The sequence below is a fragment of the Eublepharis macularius genome, chromosome 6 (genome assembly GCF_028583425.1).
Source record: "Eublepharis macularius isolate TG4126 chromosome 6, MPM_Emac_v1.0, whole genome shotgun sequence".
NCBI classification, from domain to species: domain Eukaryota; kingdom Metazoa; phylum Chordata; class Lepidosauria; order Squamata; family Eublepharidae; genus Eublepharis; species Eublepharis macularius.
The window spans coordinates 14,256,259-14,274,760 of NC_072795.1; the positions used below are offsets into that span (position 1 = coordinate 14,256,259).

The 18,502-nt window shown below is 46.5% G+C and overlaps 1 protein-coding gene across 1 annotated transcript; it reads left to right on the forward strand.

Moving 5' to 3' along the window:
• Window positions 1-1,080: 1,080 nt before the first annotated feature.
• On the forward strand, window positions 1,081-17,519 carry LAMP3 (lysosomal associated membrane protein 3). Its single transcript, XM_054982112.1, has 6 exons — window positions 1,081-1,178; window positions 3,214-3,986; window positions 6,348-6,470; window positions 11,917-11,974; window positions 14,725-14,889; window positions 16,092-17,519. The coding sequence occupies exons 1-6, from the start codon at window positions 1,127-1,129 to the stop codon at window positions 16,229-16,231; spliced, it is 1,311 nt and encodes a 436-aa protein (XP_054838087.1). The 5' UTR covers window positions 1,081-1,126; the 3' UTR covers window positions 16,232-17,519.
• Window positions 17,520-18,502: the final 983 nt, after the last annotated feature.

Consider the following 18,502-nt stretch of genomic DNA (forward strand, 5'->3'; position numbering starts at 1 on the left):
TAGTATCCATGTCCTATATATTTCCAGAAATATTCATGGATATACAGGGACGGCATTATAAAGATCCCAAGCCTCTATTCCCCCCACCCCTTAACAGGTTTCCAAGGCAATGGGAAGGGTAGCTTGTGGCCAGCAAGAGTCTCCACCTGGCCTGAGGAGGGCAGCTGAAAGCCAGTATGAGTCTTGCCCAGCCTGGAGAGGGTGGCTCATGGCTGGCAAGATGTCTGCCCAGCCTGGGGAGGGCAGCTTGGGGTTAGAACAAGCCAAGCTCAAGCCAAGCTCTGTCTCTTTCCCTCACTCCATGGGGGTGGACGGGCACGAGGCCCTTTTCCAGGTCCATTTTATCCCCTTCCAGTCCACTCCCCTACAAATAGGTTGGCTGGGAGGGCCCTTCTTCAGGGGCCGGTAGAATTGGACCCCTAGGTCCCATTCACTTGAGGGGGGGTCTTTAGTGGACAAGCAGCACTAGCTCTCCTCCAATTTTGGTGTCATTTAATTGGAAAACAGCCACTCAACCACAATCCCAATAAAAATCCCCCTCAGTGAATAATGGAGTACAAAAAATTCCGGAATCCCAGAAAAAAACCAATCCTGAATCCCGAAACTGTACCAGAGGACCCAAATACCATTGAATACTGGTATTTATGCCCTGCCTGAAATGTGAATCAATAAAATGCCATTAGTTTTCAGGTGCATAACCCTATTGGTGGAGGGTATGGTGTTCATGGAAGCCACATTAGAGATCACTGCGGTTTGAAACCAAGGGCTTGATGGGAAGGAGAAATGGGCTTACCCCGGGCTTTTCTGGCAACTGAACCCAAAGTAAAAAAATCTATGTATTTTGTCCCAAGCCACTTAGCAACCCCGGGGTTTTAAGACAATATCCTCGGAGAGAATCACATGCACCAGGGAGACTAGCAACAAGTCTTATTTCCATTTTCAGTTCTGCTAGCTTTTCTCATAGGGCTGTGGGTTACAGCTTACGAAATAGCTTCCCCCACCCATGTCTCCTTTACATGTGATGGGTTGGCAGCCAGCACCAAAAAATTGGCAGTCTTTGGGCTGCACTTCCCCTCTGTTGAAAGCTCTTCACGAAGGCACGGCAAACTCCTCATCTCCTGTCACCATGAGTTGCCTGAAGCTGCTGGTGGTGGGATCCCTTCTTGTTCTCGGCAGTGGTGAGTAGAGAGACAATCGGACACAGATGCTCTTGTGATTTGCGTCTGGCACTTTGAGAATCTTGCAAAAAGCAAGAGTTGGGAATCTCCTGTGCCTTTCATAGCTGTGTAGAAGAGGTAATTTTGGCAGCTGGCAAACAAAGGAGGAACACGAAAGTCACAGCTGCTGAAAATCCCTCTCTTGACAGCTATTAAAGGTTGTGGAACTTTCTCATCTTTTCCGCTGGGTCACCTGCCCAAGGTCTTCGCTTCTACCCATTTCCGCCCACCTTCGTTGAGATTTTGTGAGTTTAACAACTGTGAACATCTTTTTTTTTAAGTGTTCTCTTTGTTATAATTATTTATACCTCTTTGACTTCTTCGCTCTGTCCTTTATTCTTTCCTTTATTTGCTCCTTTTCAGTTCATCGGAAAACTTATTTCTGCCCATATTTCGTTTTGCTTTCTGGCCATCTAACCTGTCAGGCAGATGGGAGATCATTTCTCTGTTTTAGAGGCAATTAAAATGTCATTTTAGGTATTTATTTGATATATTTATAGATAGGTTTTTGCCAATGCACCCGGGGTGTGTGTGTTAATAATTCAAAATGAATGCCCACAATTCAATACGCACAACACAAAAGGAGACTGAGAGGGAAGAAGTATGCACCAGATTCAGGCACTAGTTGTAAGTAGCTTCCATATGGAGTTCTTGTTCCTCTTTTCCCCTACATCGGAGTTGTTCTTTTGGGGTTGATTCCCCATTCTGCTCTCATTGTTGCTTTTAATGAAGAGACGTTCGTAACAGCAATGAAGCTTCACATGTGGATATTCCCCCAACAGCCCCACACACCTGCCATGTCCCCTTTTGCCTCTCGAGTGCTTTTCCTCCACTTTTTTTTTTTAAAGTAGTTGCACGATTGCTATAGCCATAATGGCTCCACAGCAAAAATTCCAGCCAATGGTCAGAGGAAATAAGGGGAGTGCGGGAAATTGTGCCAGAAGTAGTGTAGACGCCTGTACCTTCCTATCCCACTCCATCTTTCAGAAAAGATTGTACCAAAGCAGGATTAGAAACAGGAGGGGCCTGCCCACTGGGTGATGGCCAAGGGCGCCAGAGGGTGGGGGTGCCAGGGGCACCAAAAGAGACTTGCAGCAGCCCCAATCCTGCCTCCACTGGCTCGTCTTCCCCTGCCCTGCCCCTGTGAAGGAGGGTGGAAGAGAAGGAGGCCACCAGCTCCACCATTACCAGCACCCCACCTTTATGGTGGCTTGGAACTGGAGCTCAGAGTGCTTCTGGGTCAGCCTGGCAGCTCAAAGGGTGATTGTCCTACTGACCAAGGGCAGTGGGGTAGCTGATGGAGACTGTGGTAGCCCTTGGGCTGGCCTTTAGAAAGACACGCACCAGAGCCAGAAAAAAACTGGGAAGTGGGGCAACCTTATGAAGACATTGTGGGGAAAAGCACTCGAGATGCAAAAAGGGAAACGGCAGGTGTGTGGGGTTCAAATGCTGACATTTGGGGCAGAGACATGGTAGCAACAGCTCTGTACGGAAGCTACCTTAACCACTCCCCTCCCCTCCAAGGATGTGTCTCCCCGTCTTTGGATGTCACTGAACAATAGCAATGGGGTGCACCTGGATTTTCCTGTGTGGACAAGGCAATTTGATTGCAAAGGATTGCTGTAATGCAACAATAGTACAATATCCAACAGTGTGTGGATTTGTCTGCAAGGCAGGTGACGAGGTGAATAGCAAAGCACAGCTTTTCTCCGGGAGGCCTAGTGAAGGAGGGGCGAAGGCGAGTCTTACGGACTCTCTCCTTCCGGTCTCCACAGCTCTGCCTGCCAGCCGGAAAGTACAAGCAAAATTTTGCCTGTGCTTAGCAGGCACAGCTACCGAGAATGGAATCACCCAGGCAAACAGGGTCTGTGCTTGTGCGGAGTAAGAAAGGACATCCAAAAAAAATGCAGTAGGATGATGCACAGATCAGCGGCAAAGGGGATGAAAAGGTTTGGTTGAATGAAGGTGGTTAAACCTGTTCTCCGCTTGTTTGCAGCAATTTTACCCTGCAGTGCCTTGGCACCAGACGATGGCAGGCAGGCCCATGCCGCTTGGCAATCCAACTCGTTCCCACCAAGAAGCAGATTTCCTCCACAGCCTGTTTCAAGCCCCCTGAACGTGACTTTTCTAGCTGATGAGTCAGAAGCTTCAGCAACGCAAGCAAGCCCGGGGATACCCCCAGTGGCTGACCAAACACCCCGGTCTAGATTGTCAGCTGGCCAAACGACAGGCCACATACTGGCAAAAGGGGCAGGCTTTGCTCCCGGGGTGACACCTGCAAACCCCACACAAACAACCAGTCATGCTCTAACACCTACCTTGCTGAAAGCTGCAGGGGGAACGGCTGTGCAATCGGAACCACTAACGGACCAAACCAGAGTCTATACAGTCCTAAAACCTACAGCAGCGTCTCAAAAAATAGCATCAGACACCAGGCCTTCGCACAGTCGGGAAAGGACAGCTCATCCAAGGCTATCAACTACAGGAAATGCCAAGGATACAGGCGAGACCACCCACAACCATGTCACTGTACATTTGACGAACCTGACAACAAGCCCACATACGGCACATACAGGGGCCTGGAGGAATGGGACATCTGCTCGAGCAGGGAATAAAACCACCACTCCCTTGCCAACAGCTCCACCCCAGCCCACCCTCTCGCCTAAACCAGCACCAGCTGCAACTGGGAATTACAGTGTTCAGAATGGAACTGCAGATTGCATTAAAGCCTCCCTTGGATTGACAATCATCGTTCGAAACGGCGACACAGTAAGCTGCAACTTTCCCCTTCCAGTTCTCCCCCCTGCCCCCAGTTTTTAAAAGGTCTAAGCCAGCAACCCCCGACATAGCACCAACAGGGGGTGTGATGCCTGCGGATGCATTTCCTGGTGCCCACTTGCTTCTCCATCAAGGCAAGTCTTCTCTATAGCAAGGAGCCTATACTGGCTTCCCTCCAGCTCACTGAAGCAGGAGATGCTCCAGGGGGCATCACTTTTGTATCTTCAGGGAGGGCCCAAGAAGGAGCTGCGCCCATCATAGGAGGATGCTTTGCTCGGAACCTCCAAACTCCATGGCAGCCATTTTTCCAATTGGTCCCACCTCCATGATGGGATTGGTCCCAACTTTCTCAAAATTCCAAAAGTGTCCATGGATTCAACAGGTTTGGGGTGCCATAGAATCATTACGGTCAGGATTAGGACTGTAAAACATTGGCTTTGCATGAAGAAGGCCGTTTCCACACTGCTTACCTTGTTCCGGAAAACAGCAAAATCTCGTGCAAAATCTCATGAGAAGACACTAAAGACATGATAACAGCATCCTTGCGCGAGATTTCACTGTTTTCCAGAACAAGGTAAGCAGTGTGGAAACGGCCGAAGAATCCTCCAGGTTCAATACCTACTGCATCCATCCAAAAATAAGTGTCTGGTAGGGGAGATTGAAAGCCAGTTTGGTGTAGTGGTTAAGAGCGCAGGACTCTAATCTGGAGAACCGGGTTTGATTCCTTACTCCTCCACTTGAAGCCAGCTGGGTGACCTTGGGTCAATCACAGCTTCTAGGAGCTCTCTCAGCCCCACCCACCTCACAGGGTGTTTTGTTGTGAGGATAATAATGACATCCTTTGTAAACCACTCTGAGTGGGCGTTAAGTCATCCTGAAGGGCAGTATACAAATCAAATGTTTATTATTATTATTATTATTATTATTATTATTATTATTATTATTATTATTAAAAGATCTCTGCCAGAGACCCAGTTGCTGCCAGTTGAAGAAGACGACACCGACCTTGATAGGCCAATGATCTGACTTCGCAGCTTCATGTGTTCATGTGGCCCTTGGTGCAAGCCATCATATTACGACTTGATTTTTAATCCAGGGTTCTAAAGCCCCATTTTGTTGGTTTATTTTATTTGTGGTTAATATTGGTCAGATGAAACAGCAACTCAGGAATATGGAGAAGGATGGGGAAGTTAAAACATGGGGGACTGCATGTTCCTGTAGCCCACTTCTTGTCCTTTCATGTCTCCATCTAGACTTAGAGTGGAAATACACGTTACTAAGTACCTAGGGATGCTCAAGTGCAGGACTGTCTGTGCAGTCCTCAATTCACACGCAGGCTGTTCTTGCTTGGCGCACGTTCATGCTGCTTTCACAGGAGCTCCCTTCATGTGATCGCACTGCAAGTGAGTCCAGAGGGGAGAGTGCCAATTCAGCTCTAATTTCACTGTGAGAAAAAGTACCGTAGGCTTCCTTTGACTTTCAGATTTGCATTTCTTTAAGGTGTGAGAAAGTGTCAAGATCTCCATTTCAATGGATGGATGTGGGAGGTGGCGGAAACTGGGATTCTGGCAGATCTAAACGGAGAATTTCCTTGTCAAAGTTTAACTACAGGGATAGCAAATAAAAGCACAGCCAGAGCTACTTCTTTAAAGAACTGTAATGCAACAGTATGCATCGATTGCAAACCACATTGGTATCAGAAGGGAAAAATGGAAAACACTGGTGCCTCACAATAAATGGGATACATTTAGCAGTCAAGGAGGAACTGGTATCAAATGCGGAGCACATGGAAGTGTGACTGTGTGAGCGAGTGCATGGGAAGTGGGAGGGGAAACATGAAATGAGGTTCACTTGAGCATTCCTAGATACTTAGTAACATGTATTTCCACTCTTAGTCCTGCACCAGTCCTCTGTAGAGGAGTCAAAACAGGGCAATGTTATAATAACAACAACAACATTAGATTTATCTACCTCCCTTCAGGACAACTTAACGGCCACTCAGAGCGTTTTACAAACTATGTCATTATTATCCCCACAACGATAATCACCCTGTGAGGTGGGTGGGGCTGAGAGAACTCCAGAGAGCTGTGACTGACCCAAGGTCACCCAGCTGGCTTCAAGTGGAGGAGTGGGGAATCAAACCTGGTTCTCCAGATTAGAGTCCCGCACTCTTAACCACTACACCAAACCAGTATAGGACCATTTTGTTGCTCTGGAAAATCTGCTTTATGTTACAGTGGATGCAAACAGGAGCCCCTGAGGAGAAGGGCTGAAAAAGCGGGGTTTCTACATAAATACCCTTGCCAAGGACATTGGGTCCAGCTCTGCATTGCTTTGATTTTTTTTCCACAGAAGAAAACGGAGTATCTTAACATTGACCCAAATGCCACACAGACATCAGGAAGCTGTGGAAACCAGCTATCCACCCTGAATATTACTTTCCGTGATGGTTTCATCCGCTTTACTTTCAAAAAGGTAATTTTGTTAGAACTAATTATCTGGGATGCAGGATTTAAGTCTTTCCGGGATGACTCGTCAGCAGTTTTCTGAGGTTCCTTTTCTACAGGGACCACTCTTCCAAGATGGCTGCCTGAGAGCCAAGCTACGAGAGATGCCTGACACAGGTTGGACACTTGTCAGCTTCCCTCGAGTTTTGATGGGAAATGTAGGCATCCTGGTCTTACAGCTTGGCTCTCCATTTAATTGAAGTTTACAGGAACCCCCCCCCCCACACACACCCAGTGTATGGGAAGGGGGGCACCTGGCGAGAGCCCAATGCCTGCTCTCCCCTCCCGACCGCATGTTCTCCCTCCCATAGACTGCCGATCTGTAAACTTCAATTAAATGGAGAGCCAAGCGGCAAGACCAGGACGCCTACATTTCCCATCAAAACTTGAGGGAAGCTGACAAGTGTCCAACCTGTGTCAGGCGTCACTTGTAGCTTAGCTCTGAGGCTGCCAGCCCTTGCTGTGGCCCTCCCATCATTCATCATCAAACCCCCTCCCCCTTTACCTCTAACTGTCCCTGCCCAAGAGCCAGAGCAGGCCGTATTCCTTCCTTCCTGTGGAGAATCAGGCCTCACAGCCTCTTTGCCTCTTAAAGGCAACCGTATTTGCGTCTCCCTCTCCTTTTACACTCACAACCGAGGGGACCGACACACTCTAGAGGAGCAGGGTTTAGCCACTGCCCCCTCCCCTTTCTGCACCCTGTACAAGTGGACTGAATAGAGGCTTAACGTGGGTCACTGAGCTCAGACTGACCATAGTAAACATGAAAAGAAGTTTAATAAGAAAATAAAAAAGCACGCCCTGTATCTGCAAACATGACAAATTAAGCAAGGTTTTTTTAAAAACACAGTCCTCTAATTCTTAACTTTATAATTCTAAACATACATAATAAGGAATAGGCTATATACTTCTTGGACTGGCAAACATTTAGAAATCATTCATTACCTTGGTTTATGTATCTAGGGGACCTCCCCTCCCAAGATCTCAGGCCCACGTGCTCATGTGCTACTCTGTATTGCAAAGATGCCCTCCTTCTTCCTCCTTGCTGTGTGTAACAACAGATCTGGTCCTTCAACATGCTCAGGGGTTTTCATCTCCCTTCCCCCCTGCCCCTGACAGATCATTTTTCTCTTCCTGTCTGCAGAAGTGTCCACTCCTCACTTCAGCCCTCTGAAGTTCTATAGCTTAGACGTGACTACGGCTTTGGTGGGTTGGCCAGTGTAGCCCTCTGGCTGGGGTCATCTGCATTTCTATGTCACTGGATGGCTCCATCAGCCAGCAAAAGCACTTTGTAAGCTCTAAACCGGTACGGAGAGCAAGCTTTGGGGAGTCAAACTTTGGCACTAATCCTGACATATAAGGCATTTCACCACACTTCCCTCTTCCCAAGCTTTTAAAAAAGGACAGCAGGGCCAGCTGCGCATGTCCAGTAGGGCTTTCCAAACTCTCGCAAGACATGAGTACAGAAAGCCCGATTGTGCATGCGCAGCTTCCAGGCTGACTGACAAGGGGGGAAGTAGAATTAGCTGCTCCTGCTCCTGGTGAAGGGAACAGTGAGGGCAACGGGAAGGCTCTTGCCCTCCCAAAATGCGCCACAGGAGACCACTGCCGCACCTCTCTTCAATACAGATAGGGCAGGCTTGCTAGGGCTGTGAGAACCCCAGACGGGCCCCACACCCCATGCGCTGCATTTCTACCCCACAAGTTGTTTAGGCTGAGTGGGTGGTACAATATGTGCATGGCTGTTTTAAATATTAGGTTGCTATTGATGATGATATTTAGTATGACTATTATGTTGCTATTGATGATAATATCGTACTTTGGTCACATCATGAGAAGACAAGATTCTCTGGAACAGTCAGTAATGCTAGGAAAAGTGGAAGGCAGTAGGAAAAGAGGAAGACCTAAAAAGAGATGGCTTGACTCAGTAAGAGAAGCCACGTCATCAAGTTTGCAAGATCTGAGCAAGTCTGTTAATGATAGGATGTTTTGGAGGTCTTTCCTTCACAGGGTCGCCATATGTTGGAGGCGACACATAACACATGTTTGTGCTGCCAAATTTTATTTTATATTTTTAATTAAATAAAATAATAAATAAAATAATTTCCTACTGCCCACATAGAGCCTTTCCTCCAGGCTTATTTTTGTTCTCTCTCCTGTTGTGAGGAAAGATGGGAGAAAAATGCATATATCCAACAAGTACTGTGTTTCACATGCCTGAAACCTGTAATACCTAAATAATCAAAGTGTAGCTCTGATGGTGAGAGGCCCATGGGAAACCGGGTCATTTCCCCAATGAGCAAGTGAATGTATCACACAGAAACCTCATTGTCTGGAAAGGCTCCTTGACTCTCATTCTGTGGGAGCCACACAAGTGCCAACACCCTGGCTTGCAAATAAAGGCTCGGCTTCAAGGGTCTGCCCTTAACCAGAAGAGAGCATTACTGTTGACTGAAGCAGGTTCCTGAGGACTGGTTGTGCAACTGAGTGTCCAAGTGCCACCTGGAAAAGCTTCAATGAAGATGATGAAGGAACCTTTTGAAAGTCCCCTAACCTTTTGCCTGCTCTCCAAGAACAATGTGGCTGGTGGAGCAGTATTGCACAACTCAGCCCTTCCCTCTGCGATAAGGTTTCGTAGGTCACTTTGAAATATGAGCTGGTAGGGAATCGCCTGGCAACTTTCCCCCTCTTCATATAGGCATTTCAGCATCTTGGAGCCTTGATTTTTATTACGGTTAGATGCAATTTTATACACCGCCTCTATTAAATGTATGCATGTAAAACCTGAGAACGGAAACATGGCATCGTGTTTGCCAAAAAACAGAATATAAAGATCCTCCAGCATTTTCCAGATGAAAACAGGAATATGCTTGTAATATCTCAGGATCTGGTGTAGGGAAGAGCCCTGCTAGATCAGTCCAGTAGTCCATCCAGTTCAACATCTTGTTTCTCAGTGGCCAACAAGCACCAAGTCATTACTGACCCATGTCACATCACGACATTTTCTTGGCAGACTTTTTACAGGGTGGTTTGCCATTGCCTTCCCCAATCATCTACACAAGGAGCTCTGTGGCACAGAGTGGTAAGCTGCAGTACTGCAGTCCAAGCTCTGCTCATGACCTGAGTTCGGGTTCAGGTAGCCGTCTCAAGGTTGACTCTGCCTTCCGTCCTTCCAAGGTCGGTAAAATGAGTACCCAGTTTCCTGGGGGTAAAGTGTAGATGACTGGGGAAGGCAATGGCAAACTAAAAAAGTCTGCCAAGAAAACGTCATGATGTGACGTCCCCGATAGGTCAGTAATAATTCAGTACTTGCATAGGGGACTACCTTTACCTATATCCTGCTTTTTAATGCTGGGTTTTAACTGACAACTTTTATGGTGCTTTATACTTTTGCATTTTGCAAGTTGCCTTGGGCAGGTTGCCTGGAGAAGTGGCATAGAAATTTACTGAATAAATAAATAAATAAATAAATAAATAAGTAAATAAACAATCCCTTTTAAAAGCCACTTGGGCTAGTGACCATGACTGTATCCTGGGGCAAATGTGTTACACAGCTTAACTGGAAGAGGTAGAAAAAGATCCCTCTAGCCACTTTCTCCACCCCAAACACAGTTTTATAAACTTCACTTATTTCCACCCTTCGTTGTCTTTTTTTCTACACTGAAAATCCCCAAATTCTTAGCTTTTCCATGCAGGGAAGGTCTTCCCCTTTGATTATTTTGGTTGTGCCTTTTGGCACTTTTTCTAGTTCCACTGTATCTTTTTTGAGATCGGGGAACCCAGACTGCACACAGTATTCCAATTGCAGCCACCTGGTGTCCGTATAGACGAACATCCCTTTAAATTTTTTTAAAAGGTAGATGACAAATATCTACACATACGATTAAACAAGGTGCATCATGGGTTGCATCTCCCAACTGTTAAGAGGAGTTGTTGGTAAACTCGCGTGCAAACAAGCACACAAATGAGATATGCATATACTTTTGTCAGAGAGACGCACGTGTTTGTATAGGCGCAGGTTCAAACTCACGTAAGAAGTATAGTCTAGGGTGACCCTATAAGACCCATACAAGGGCAAGTGGGTTCATAAAAGAAGGAAAAAAGAAAAAGAGGAGGAAAAAATACAACCAAGCAAGAGAAGGGCAACTGAAAAGGTTAAAACACTAAAAAAATATGAAGTCCTGCTCCAACCAAATCAATAAGGAACTGGTAAAAAATTAAACAAATAATAAAGAATACAAAATTGTGGATAAAAACAATGTTAGTGAGCTCCAGAAATTAGTACAATACCACTTTATACAGAAAAAATGGACAGTTTCCAAATGTACAGGGATTATTGTACATTTATCTCCCTATGCATAGAACCAGGGCTTTTTTTTCAGCAGGAACGCGGTGGAACGGAGTTCCGGAACCTCTTGAAAATGGTCACATGGCTGGTGGCCCCGCCCCCTGATCTCCAGACAGAGGGCAATCTAAACTCCCCTCTGTCTGGAGATCAGGGGGCGGGGCCACCATCCATGTGACCATTTTCTCCGAGGTAAACCCACTGAGTTCCACCTCCTCTTTTCCCAGAAAAAAAGCCCTGCATAGAACCAAACACATTTTGGCCCAAGGCCTTTCTCAGTGGTAAAATATCAAGCAATGCACCCCATAAATGTAACTTGTTAATACAAAGTAACTGACCATGCACAAAATGAACCTGTAAAGGGGAAAATAAATCTGTATAAATATTGTGTCTATGTTATTTCATAGGAAACCAACATGATTTTAAGTCTAGCGCTTATTAAAATATTTTAATTAAGTTACTCACAAAAAGTTGTTATAAATAATCGTGGAATGAATACATTCCAACCTCCCCACATGAAAAATCTTGAATCCAAGCTTGGGAGATGAGGGTAAGTCCAAAATAATTCGACACCTGAGGGACAAAATAGAAGGGTTCTGCACAAAATTATAAACATAATAATTAAATCAGCTGACAGCTTGGTGCCCTTTAAGGGGGCTTCAGAATCTGCCACCTGAAGTCTCATTTTCCATCAAGGCTTGTGGTAGCAGCACATTTACCTTAGCAAGGTAGCAAGGTTACCATCCTCCTAGTGGGGCCGGGAGATCTCTCAGAATTACAGTTGATCTCCAGACTTCCAAGATCTGCTCCCCTGGAGGGAATGGTGGCTTTGGAGGGTGGACTCTATGGCATTATACTCGACTGAGATCCCTCCCCTTCCCAAACCGTGCCCTTCAGAGGCTCCATCCCCAAATCTCCAGGAATAGCCCAGCCTGGAGTTGGCAACCTAAAGGAATTGACAAGTCTGTGCTGTCTCTGTTTAACCATCTGTACACACTGTTGGCCATGACCACATGCTCTATTGTATAAATTCTAAAACAGTAATTGTATCACCTTGTTTCCTTCTTAGACTGCAGCTGTATATTATCTCTATGCGATAGAAGCCAGTTTAAGGGTACCCTCCGATGGTAAGTACCATTATGATCTCCCCCTTGGGGACATTTGGCAATTCTGGACTTTATCCTTGCCTTAGGCGTTTTGAAGGCCTGAAAAATGCATGTCTTCAAGAACCAGGACACTGGGTTACAGAGCAACTGAAACTCCCTTAATCCGATGGCCCTTTTCAGGCATTATGACTGCATGTAGTGGGAGCCTGCCAACTGTGCATATGAGAAGCATCACAGTTATAGGTTTGCCAGGAGCCCCAGGAGCTAAAGTGGGGGTCACGGGACCGGGAGCTGGGGGCCAGTGTGGTACTTACATCATTTTCTGGCTTGATGGGGGAGTACAGGTGCATATGTAAGCACTTCTCCCTCCCTCTGTGCCATCTCTCCATAGCCCAGGTAAGGGGGACAGGGGGCTTACAGGGCTAGGCAGTTACCATCAGGGCCGGCGGGCCTATTGAGGCCAGGTAGGTGGTGGCTGCAGGCGCAGGGTGCCGGAGGGAGTGCCGGATGAGGCGCGGCGGGCGGGAGCGCGCGCAACAAAGCACCAGCCTCCTATCCCTCCCACCCCGCGCCGCTGCCGCCGCCAGCACAAGTCCCCAGCCAGGCGCAGCCACCGCGGGCAGGCATCTGTGGCGGCGCAGGCCACCGAGCGGGAGAGCTCGGAGGCCGCCCGCCGCAGCGATTGGGCCGGCGGCGGCGCATGCGCTCCCGTGATGACGTAGGCCGGTGCACGCTCGTGCGTGCGTGGGGGCGCCCGGCTGGCCGGCCGCGAGCGTGGTAAACCCTTGCACCGCCCCTGGTTACCATAAAAGTTACCTGAAAGGGCTGACACATGGATTTTGCTATATTATTTGCTACGTAAAACTGTCATTTTTCAGAGTTTTTGTTTATATGAACCGCAGCTGAAAAACTACGGGTTGCCCCTTTGCATCAATGTTACCCTAGGGCTGCTTGCCACATAGGATGTGTTGATTATAATATGTGAAAAGGGGTAGGATTTTAAAATCCTTTTGGGGCACAACACAGAGGAAGTTAAGCATCTTCCACGCTAACTGTGTGCATACATTTGTTCCATTCAGGGCTGGCATCAGCATACAATGAGGTGGGGCAGCTGCCAAGGCCTGTGGACTACTGCCACCAACTCTGCCCCCTGCCATTCCCCCAACTCAATTGCAAGCCAACCCACCACCTGCAGTCCCAATTGTATGCACTTCTCAGAGCTGCTGGGGGAAGGGTGTGTGCATGGTGTGTGCAGTTGGCACGGCTCACAAGAGGCAGAAAGATGCATATATGGTGGGAGAAGGAGCATATGTATGAGAAGGAAGAGGGTGTGAGCAAGGTGAGCAGCAGCACGGACAGGGTCTCCAGGCACTCTAGAGCCTTGCAAAACCAGGAACCAACCCCGGTTCCATGGATTTAATGGGGCTTATGTCTAACTTTCTTTGGTTTTAAGTGCTGTAGCATTAGTGGCTGGGCTCCAAGGCAGCACTCTGCTGATTTAACTCCCATTACTGCCATAAGCTCAGCTGGTGGCCTTGGGCAAGCCACTCCTCTCAGCCCCAGCTCCCCAGCTGGATTGTGGGGACAATAATAACACTGATTTTGTTCACCACTCTGAGTGTGGCACTAATCTGTCTAGAAGGGCAGTATATATACACACTGTTGTTGCCGTTGTTAACGTTTCTGGATTTAGCTAATGTAGTAGTGTGATTACAGTACTGGAACAAGATTTGTGGAGACCCAAATTAAGTCCAACAGAGTTACCTCATCAGGGGGAGAGTGAACCCAACACAGAAAAATCAATCTTCAGGCACTTAGATTGTAGAAAAGATAGAACTTACATTTTATTGAGGTAGATTCCATTCTCAGCATTTGTCTCATAGAAGAAAGAATCCCAGTCTAAAGTGAACTTTCCCTGTTGGACATGGCCAGCTATTCTGGCATCACGCTTAAAGGCAGGTATGTGGATTAGGCCTCCATGACAGGAGAGACTGGTAGATGCATCCTGCACCCTCGCATGAGGGAAGAGAGAGAATCTCTCACAATGGCCACAGGAAGAGGAGGAGTCAGGGAGGCATTCCCACTTTGGACAAAGAGAGGTATTTTGCTAATCAGGAAAATAACACACAGAGAGAGATATGCAGCGCCTCCCCATATCTAGGCATGCTGATTTATTACAACAGTTATGAGGATGAAATGAAGGAGAACTTCTGAGCTCCTAACAATGGGATATATTATTTGCCGGGGGTGGGGAGGAATAGCTGTTTTCCACTGTAGTGAGGAATCACTGAAATGCACATTTAAAGCAACTGGGCTAGCATCTATTTGCTGGCAATTCTCATTTTGTAACTTGAACCCACTCTCCTTTGGGGAACAAATGGTCTCCCCGTTGGCAGATGCCCAAGGGTGGCAAAGTCTAGTTGCCATAGCTGAAGAGGTGGCAAGAATTTGGAACGCAGGTGATGGTGGTAAGGAGATAGGTTTTAGGCTGACCTGCCACCTTGCTGTTTGGAGTTGTAAGAAGGGTAGCTTGGTGGTGTTGGACTGGCTTTCTGGGATCACCTGGTGCCAAGGGCCAGGAGGATTTGGGTGGTATTAATGGTCTGCCAGCATGACCTTCTCCAGCCAGCATCGCTGGTAGAACAGGCGGCAAGGAATCGCCAGACGGCTCTCGGATTAAGTTCTTTGCAATGTCCATTACTCTTCAAACAAAGCATCATTTCACTCCCAACAAAACCACTTGGGTGTTTGTCTTTATTTGTGTGCTTCAGGTTTATTATACTACGGAATTGTACTCCAGCTCTTCTCGGCTCCAATGGGTAGCTCTTTTAAATGCCTCAGCAAGCAAACCATAAATATGGACACTAACTTTCAACTGCTGGCTGTGAATACCCAACTGCAAGCCTTTGATATTGTCGGTAACCAGTTTGGGAAAGGTGAGTAAAGATGCCTGTGTTAAAGACTTTCCTACAAAAAGGATCAGGCCCATGTAAGATACACACATGGAGCAGGTATAGCACAGGAATAAAAAAGGAGTACAAGGAGCATCGAATACAATATGTTAGGCACAATTTAAAAATAAACATATTTTCCATGGAAAAGGGATTCTCAGATACATGGATAATGGCTATGATTAGTGAAGGAAAGATGCTCTTTGTATTTTCAGAGACCTTTATCAATAGATCATAAAAATCATAGTGGGGACAAAAGCAACTGATGGAGAGGTGACAGAACTTGAGCTGTTGATCAATGTGAATACTGATATAGGGTGTGTTTAGTCCATTTGAACTCTAGGGGGAGCTGTAATTTGTTTTCTACAGTCCAGATCTTGGACTCTTCTCTTGTTTTCCCTCCTCTTGTGCTTCTCTAGAAAACTGGTGGTGCTGTAAGGACTAGCAGCATTTATTCCATGTGAGCTTTTTGAAACTGAATTTAATGTAGTCATTAATGTGCCACTGGACTTTTGCTTTATTTTGCCGCAATGAACTAACATGGCTATCCTTTTGTAATCACTATGGAAGGTGTTCAGAGATGTTTCCTGAAGGTCTCGCCGGAACTGGATTATTAGTTAATCCTTCTTGCCAACCTGTAGTTGCAGTAAATATTATAAAATGCCACTCTTTGTGTGGGACTGGTTTATTTCCCCAGCTCTGCTAACAGCAAGGAAGAGGAAGTGACCTCACTATGTTGCATGACACTCTAGGAATTTCCCATGACATTCTAGGAATTTCCCTGATATCTATGGGCTCGGTCCCAGAAATGATGTTGTGGCATCACACTATGCATTTTTTAAAAGTCTCCCTTCCGCTGGTTGTCAGTGAAGGACAGGCAAGCAACCTCAAAAAAGAAACAGAGAGTGGACACACATGTCCAGATTTTCAGAGTCTTTTTCTTGGCATTTCTAATTTAAGAGAAGGAACAATTGTGAGCTAAGACATTAATGAATTTTTTAAAATGATGCATGCTGTAATCATCATTAGCTTGAATATCAAATAATCAAATCTGGCCAGAATGTCAGTTCTACAGACTTGCACTGGCAGTTTTTGGGTGAATCGCCGAAGTTGTACTCCTCTACTGAAAGGGAAGCATATGACTGTTATTGTGTAATATACACTTAATAATCTGGTTTCAATTGCAGAGGAAGAGTGTGCTGTGGACAGAAACAAGAAAATAATCCCACTTACAATAGGTCTCAGTGTGGCTGGATTATTGGTCATTGCCATCACTACCTGCGTGCTTTACAGTAAAAAGCCCAACAGAGGATACGACCGCATCTGATTTACCATTTTATTGAAGAATGTATTCAGCAAGTAGGGTAGCCAGCCTCCAGGCAGGCCCTGACGATCTCCCAGAGACATAGCAAATCTCCAGATTTATAGACGTCCGTTCCCCGGGATAAAGTGTCTGCTTTGGAGGGTGGAGTCTATGGTACTATAACCAGCTGAAGTCCCTCCTCACCCTAAATTCTTCACTCCTTATTCTCTACCCCTAAATGTCCATGAATCTCCCAACCCATAGTTGGCAAACTCTATCAGCAAGTGAGCTGCTTTTCTAATTCTGTCTGCTTATTTTGCAGTGGCAAGTTTTCTCTGTGGTAGTTCTGGTGGTATTTTGCAGTGGCAGCTGCAGTGACCAATACAACGTTGTACCTTTAAAGTTGCTTTTATGCACACCTTTAAACTGACAGCCCAGGATACTTAATTTTATATTAATATCCTGATTTCCGTGGAGCAGTGATGCATGTATACAGCAAAAAAAAAACACCTTTTTCCAAGAGAAATGAAGTAAATTACAATTATTAATAACTGTGCAATAAAGAAAATACTGCAGTATATTGCACCAAACAATTTTGCTCAAACATATTGAATTATTTCAGGTTTTTGAGTATCATGTGTTAAGAGTAAAATGCTGCAAAATGATCAGCGTATTTAAGAGTCAGTACTCAGGAAGAGTATGGGCGGATAAAAAGGTGGGGCTATGCCGTTGCAGCATAGTGAATGGGCTGAAATTAGGATGCAGGTAAGAAGGGGTAAATCCCAACTTGCTCAATCCAGAAACTGGAATCTATGAGCTTCCTCCCACTTGCTCCTGTGCCTTCACTGAACTTGTTTTCATCTAGATGTTGGGTGATCTTGACCATGTTTGTCCAATGCCAGCTTGTGAAATTCTTGGAGATTCGGGGTGAAGTCTGAGAAGGGTAGAGTTTGCGGAGTCAATGGGGATGGGACATCACTAGAACTTTTGTTTCTCCGAAAAGGCTGAACTCCAAAGAAGCTGTTTTCCCCAGGGGAGCTGATCTTTGCAGTCCAGTGATCAGATGTAATTCCAGGAGAACTCCAGTCCCCACCTGAAGGGTGGCCTGGAGGATGTGTTAATTTGAATCACTGGAAAAACGAATATGGACGAAGACACATTTTTTTTGTACTTTCCCCACAAGAAGAATAAATTAAGGTGTTCATGAATAGAATCAGTATTCTCTGTGTGTTCTGTGTGGTGTTTGTTAAATATAGGAAATATACAATCATTTAATATAAATATATACTTATTAAAGTGCCTGTGAAAATCAGTTACGGCTATGCATCCATCTGTTCTACTATTGCTTTTTCTGTGTGAGAAAAAAGAACTGAAAACTAAAACACGTTTGCTTCAGCAATGTGTTTTCTTCAGTTGAAGGAAGGGTTTTTTTGGACAATTTCTCAATGGAATTCCGCCCCCCCCACCTTCTCCCCAGTTTCTGTTGAGACTATATCTGTATCACCCTAACAGATGTACACTTCATGAATCTGACAAAGTGAGCTCTGAGTCATGAAAGCTCATGATTAGCCTTTAAGGCGCTACTGGACTCTAGTTTTAATTTGCAACCAATTTTAATGTTATGCAAACTTTAATTGGGGTTGTCATGGTCAGGGCTGGGGTTCCCGCTTGGGAGGGTGCTGGGCTGAGCGGGAGGCAGAAAGCGAGAGTCCAAAACGCACCGGGGTCAAGAGCCAAGGAGTCCGTCCGTCAGGGGAGCAAGCAGAGGAGAGTCAGAGAGCTGAGCCGAGGTCTGAAAGCCGTGTCATCAGTTGTACGCAGAGACAGGCAAGAGGTGGTCGAGGGCGAAGTCGAGGTCAGGACACAGGAGGTCTATCCAAGCGAGGGCAGGGTACAAGGCAGGGGTGAAGCTTCCAGGAGCCGAGCTGCTGGGAGCAAGGAGTGGTGAATGACATTGCTCCCACGCTGTGCTCTGCCCAGCGTCTCCCTTATAAGCTCACTGCGGCATAAGGGAATGAGGCTCAGGTGCTTCTCCTTCACTTGATTGCCCCACCTCGTCCTTGGCGTCCAGCTCTGCCCATCGCTGAGCTTGCAGGCGAGCACTCTTCTGTCACTCCCAAGCCTTCCGCCTTGCCGCCGGCTCACAAGGCTTGGTTCTCCGAGGCCCCAGTTGCTCCTCCTCCCTGCGCGCCCCTCCTCTTGCGCTGAGGGACCGGGTTGCGCTGAGGGTCCGGGTTGCCCTGCAGGATCGGGTTGCACTGAGGGGCCAGGTTGCTGGTCGCCGGACGGCTCTTC

What these genes read in the sequence shown, in the direction of transcription:
- LAMP3 (XM_054982112.1), top strand. Translation starts at nt 1,127, where the DNA reads ATGAGTTGCCTGAAGCTGCTGGTGGTGGGATCCCTTCTTGTTCTCGGC. An exon ending in TCCGCTTTACTTTCAAAAAG is followed by an intron (nt 6,471 to 11,916) that starts GTAATTTTGTTA and finishes TTTCCTTCTTAG; the next exon opens with ACTGCAGCTGTATATTATCT. An exon ending in TTTAAGGGTACCCTCCGATG is followed by an intron (nt 11,975 to 14,724) that starts GTAAGTACCATT and finishes TGTGTGCTTCAG; the next exon opens with GTTTATTATACTACGGAATT.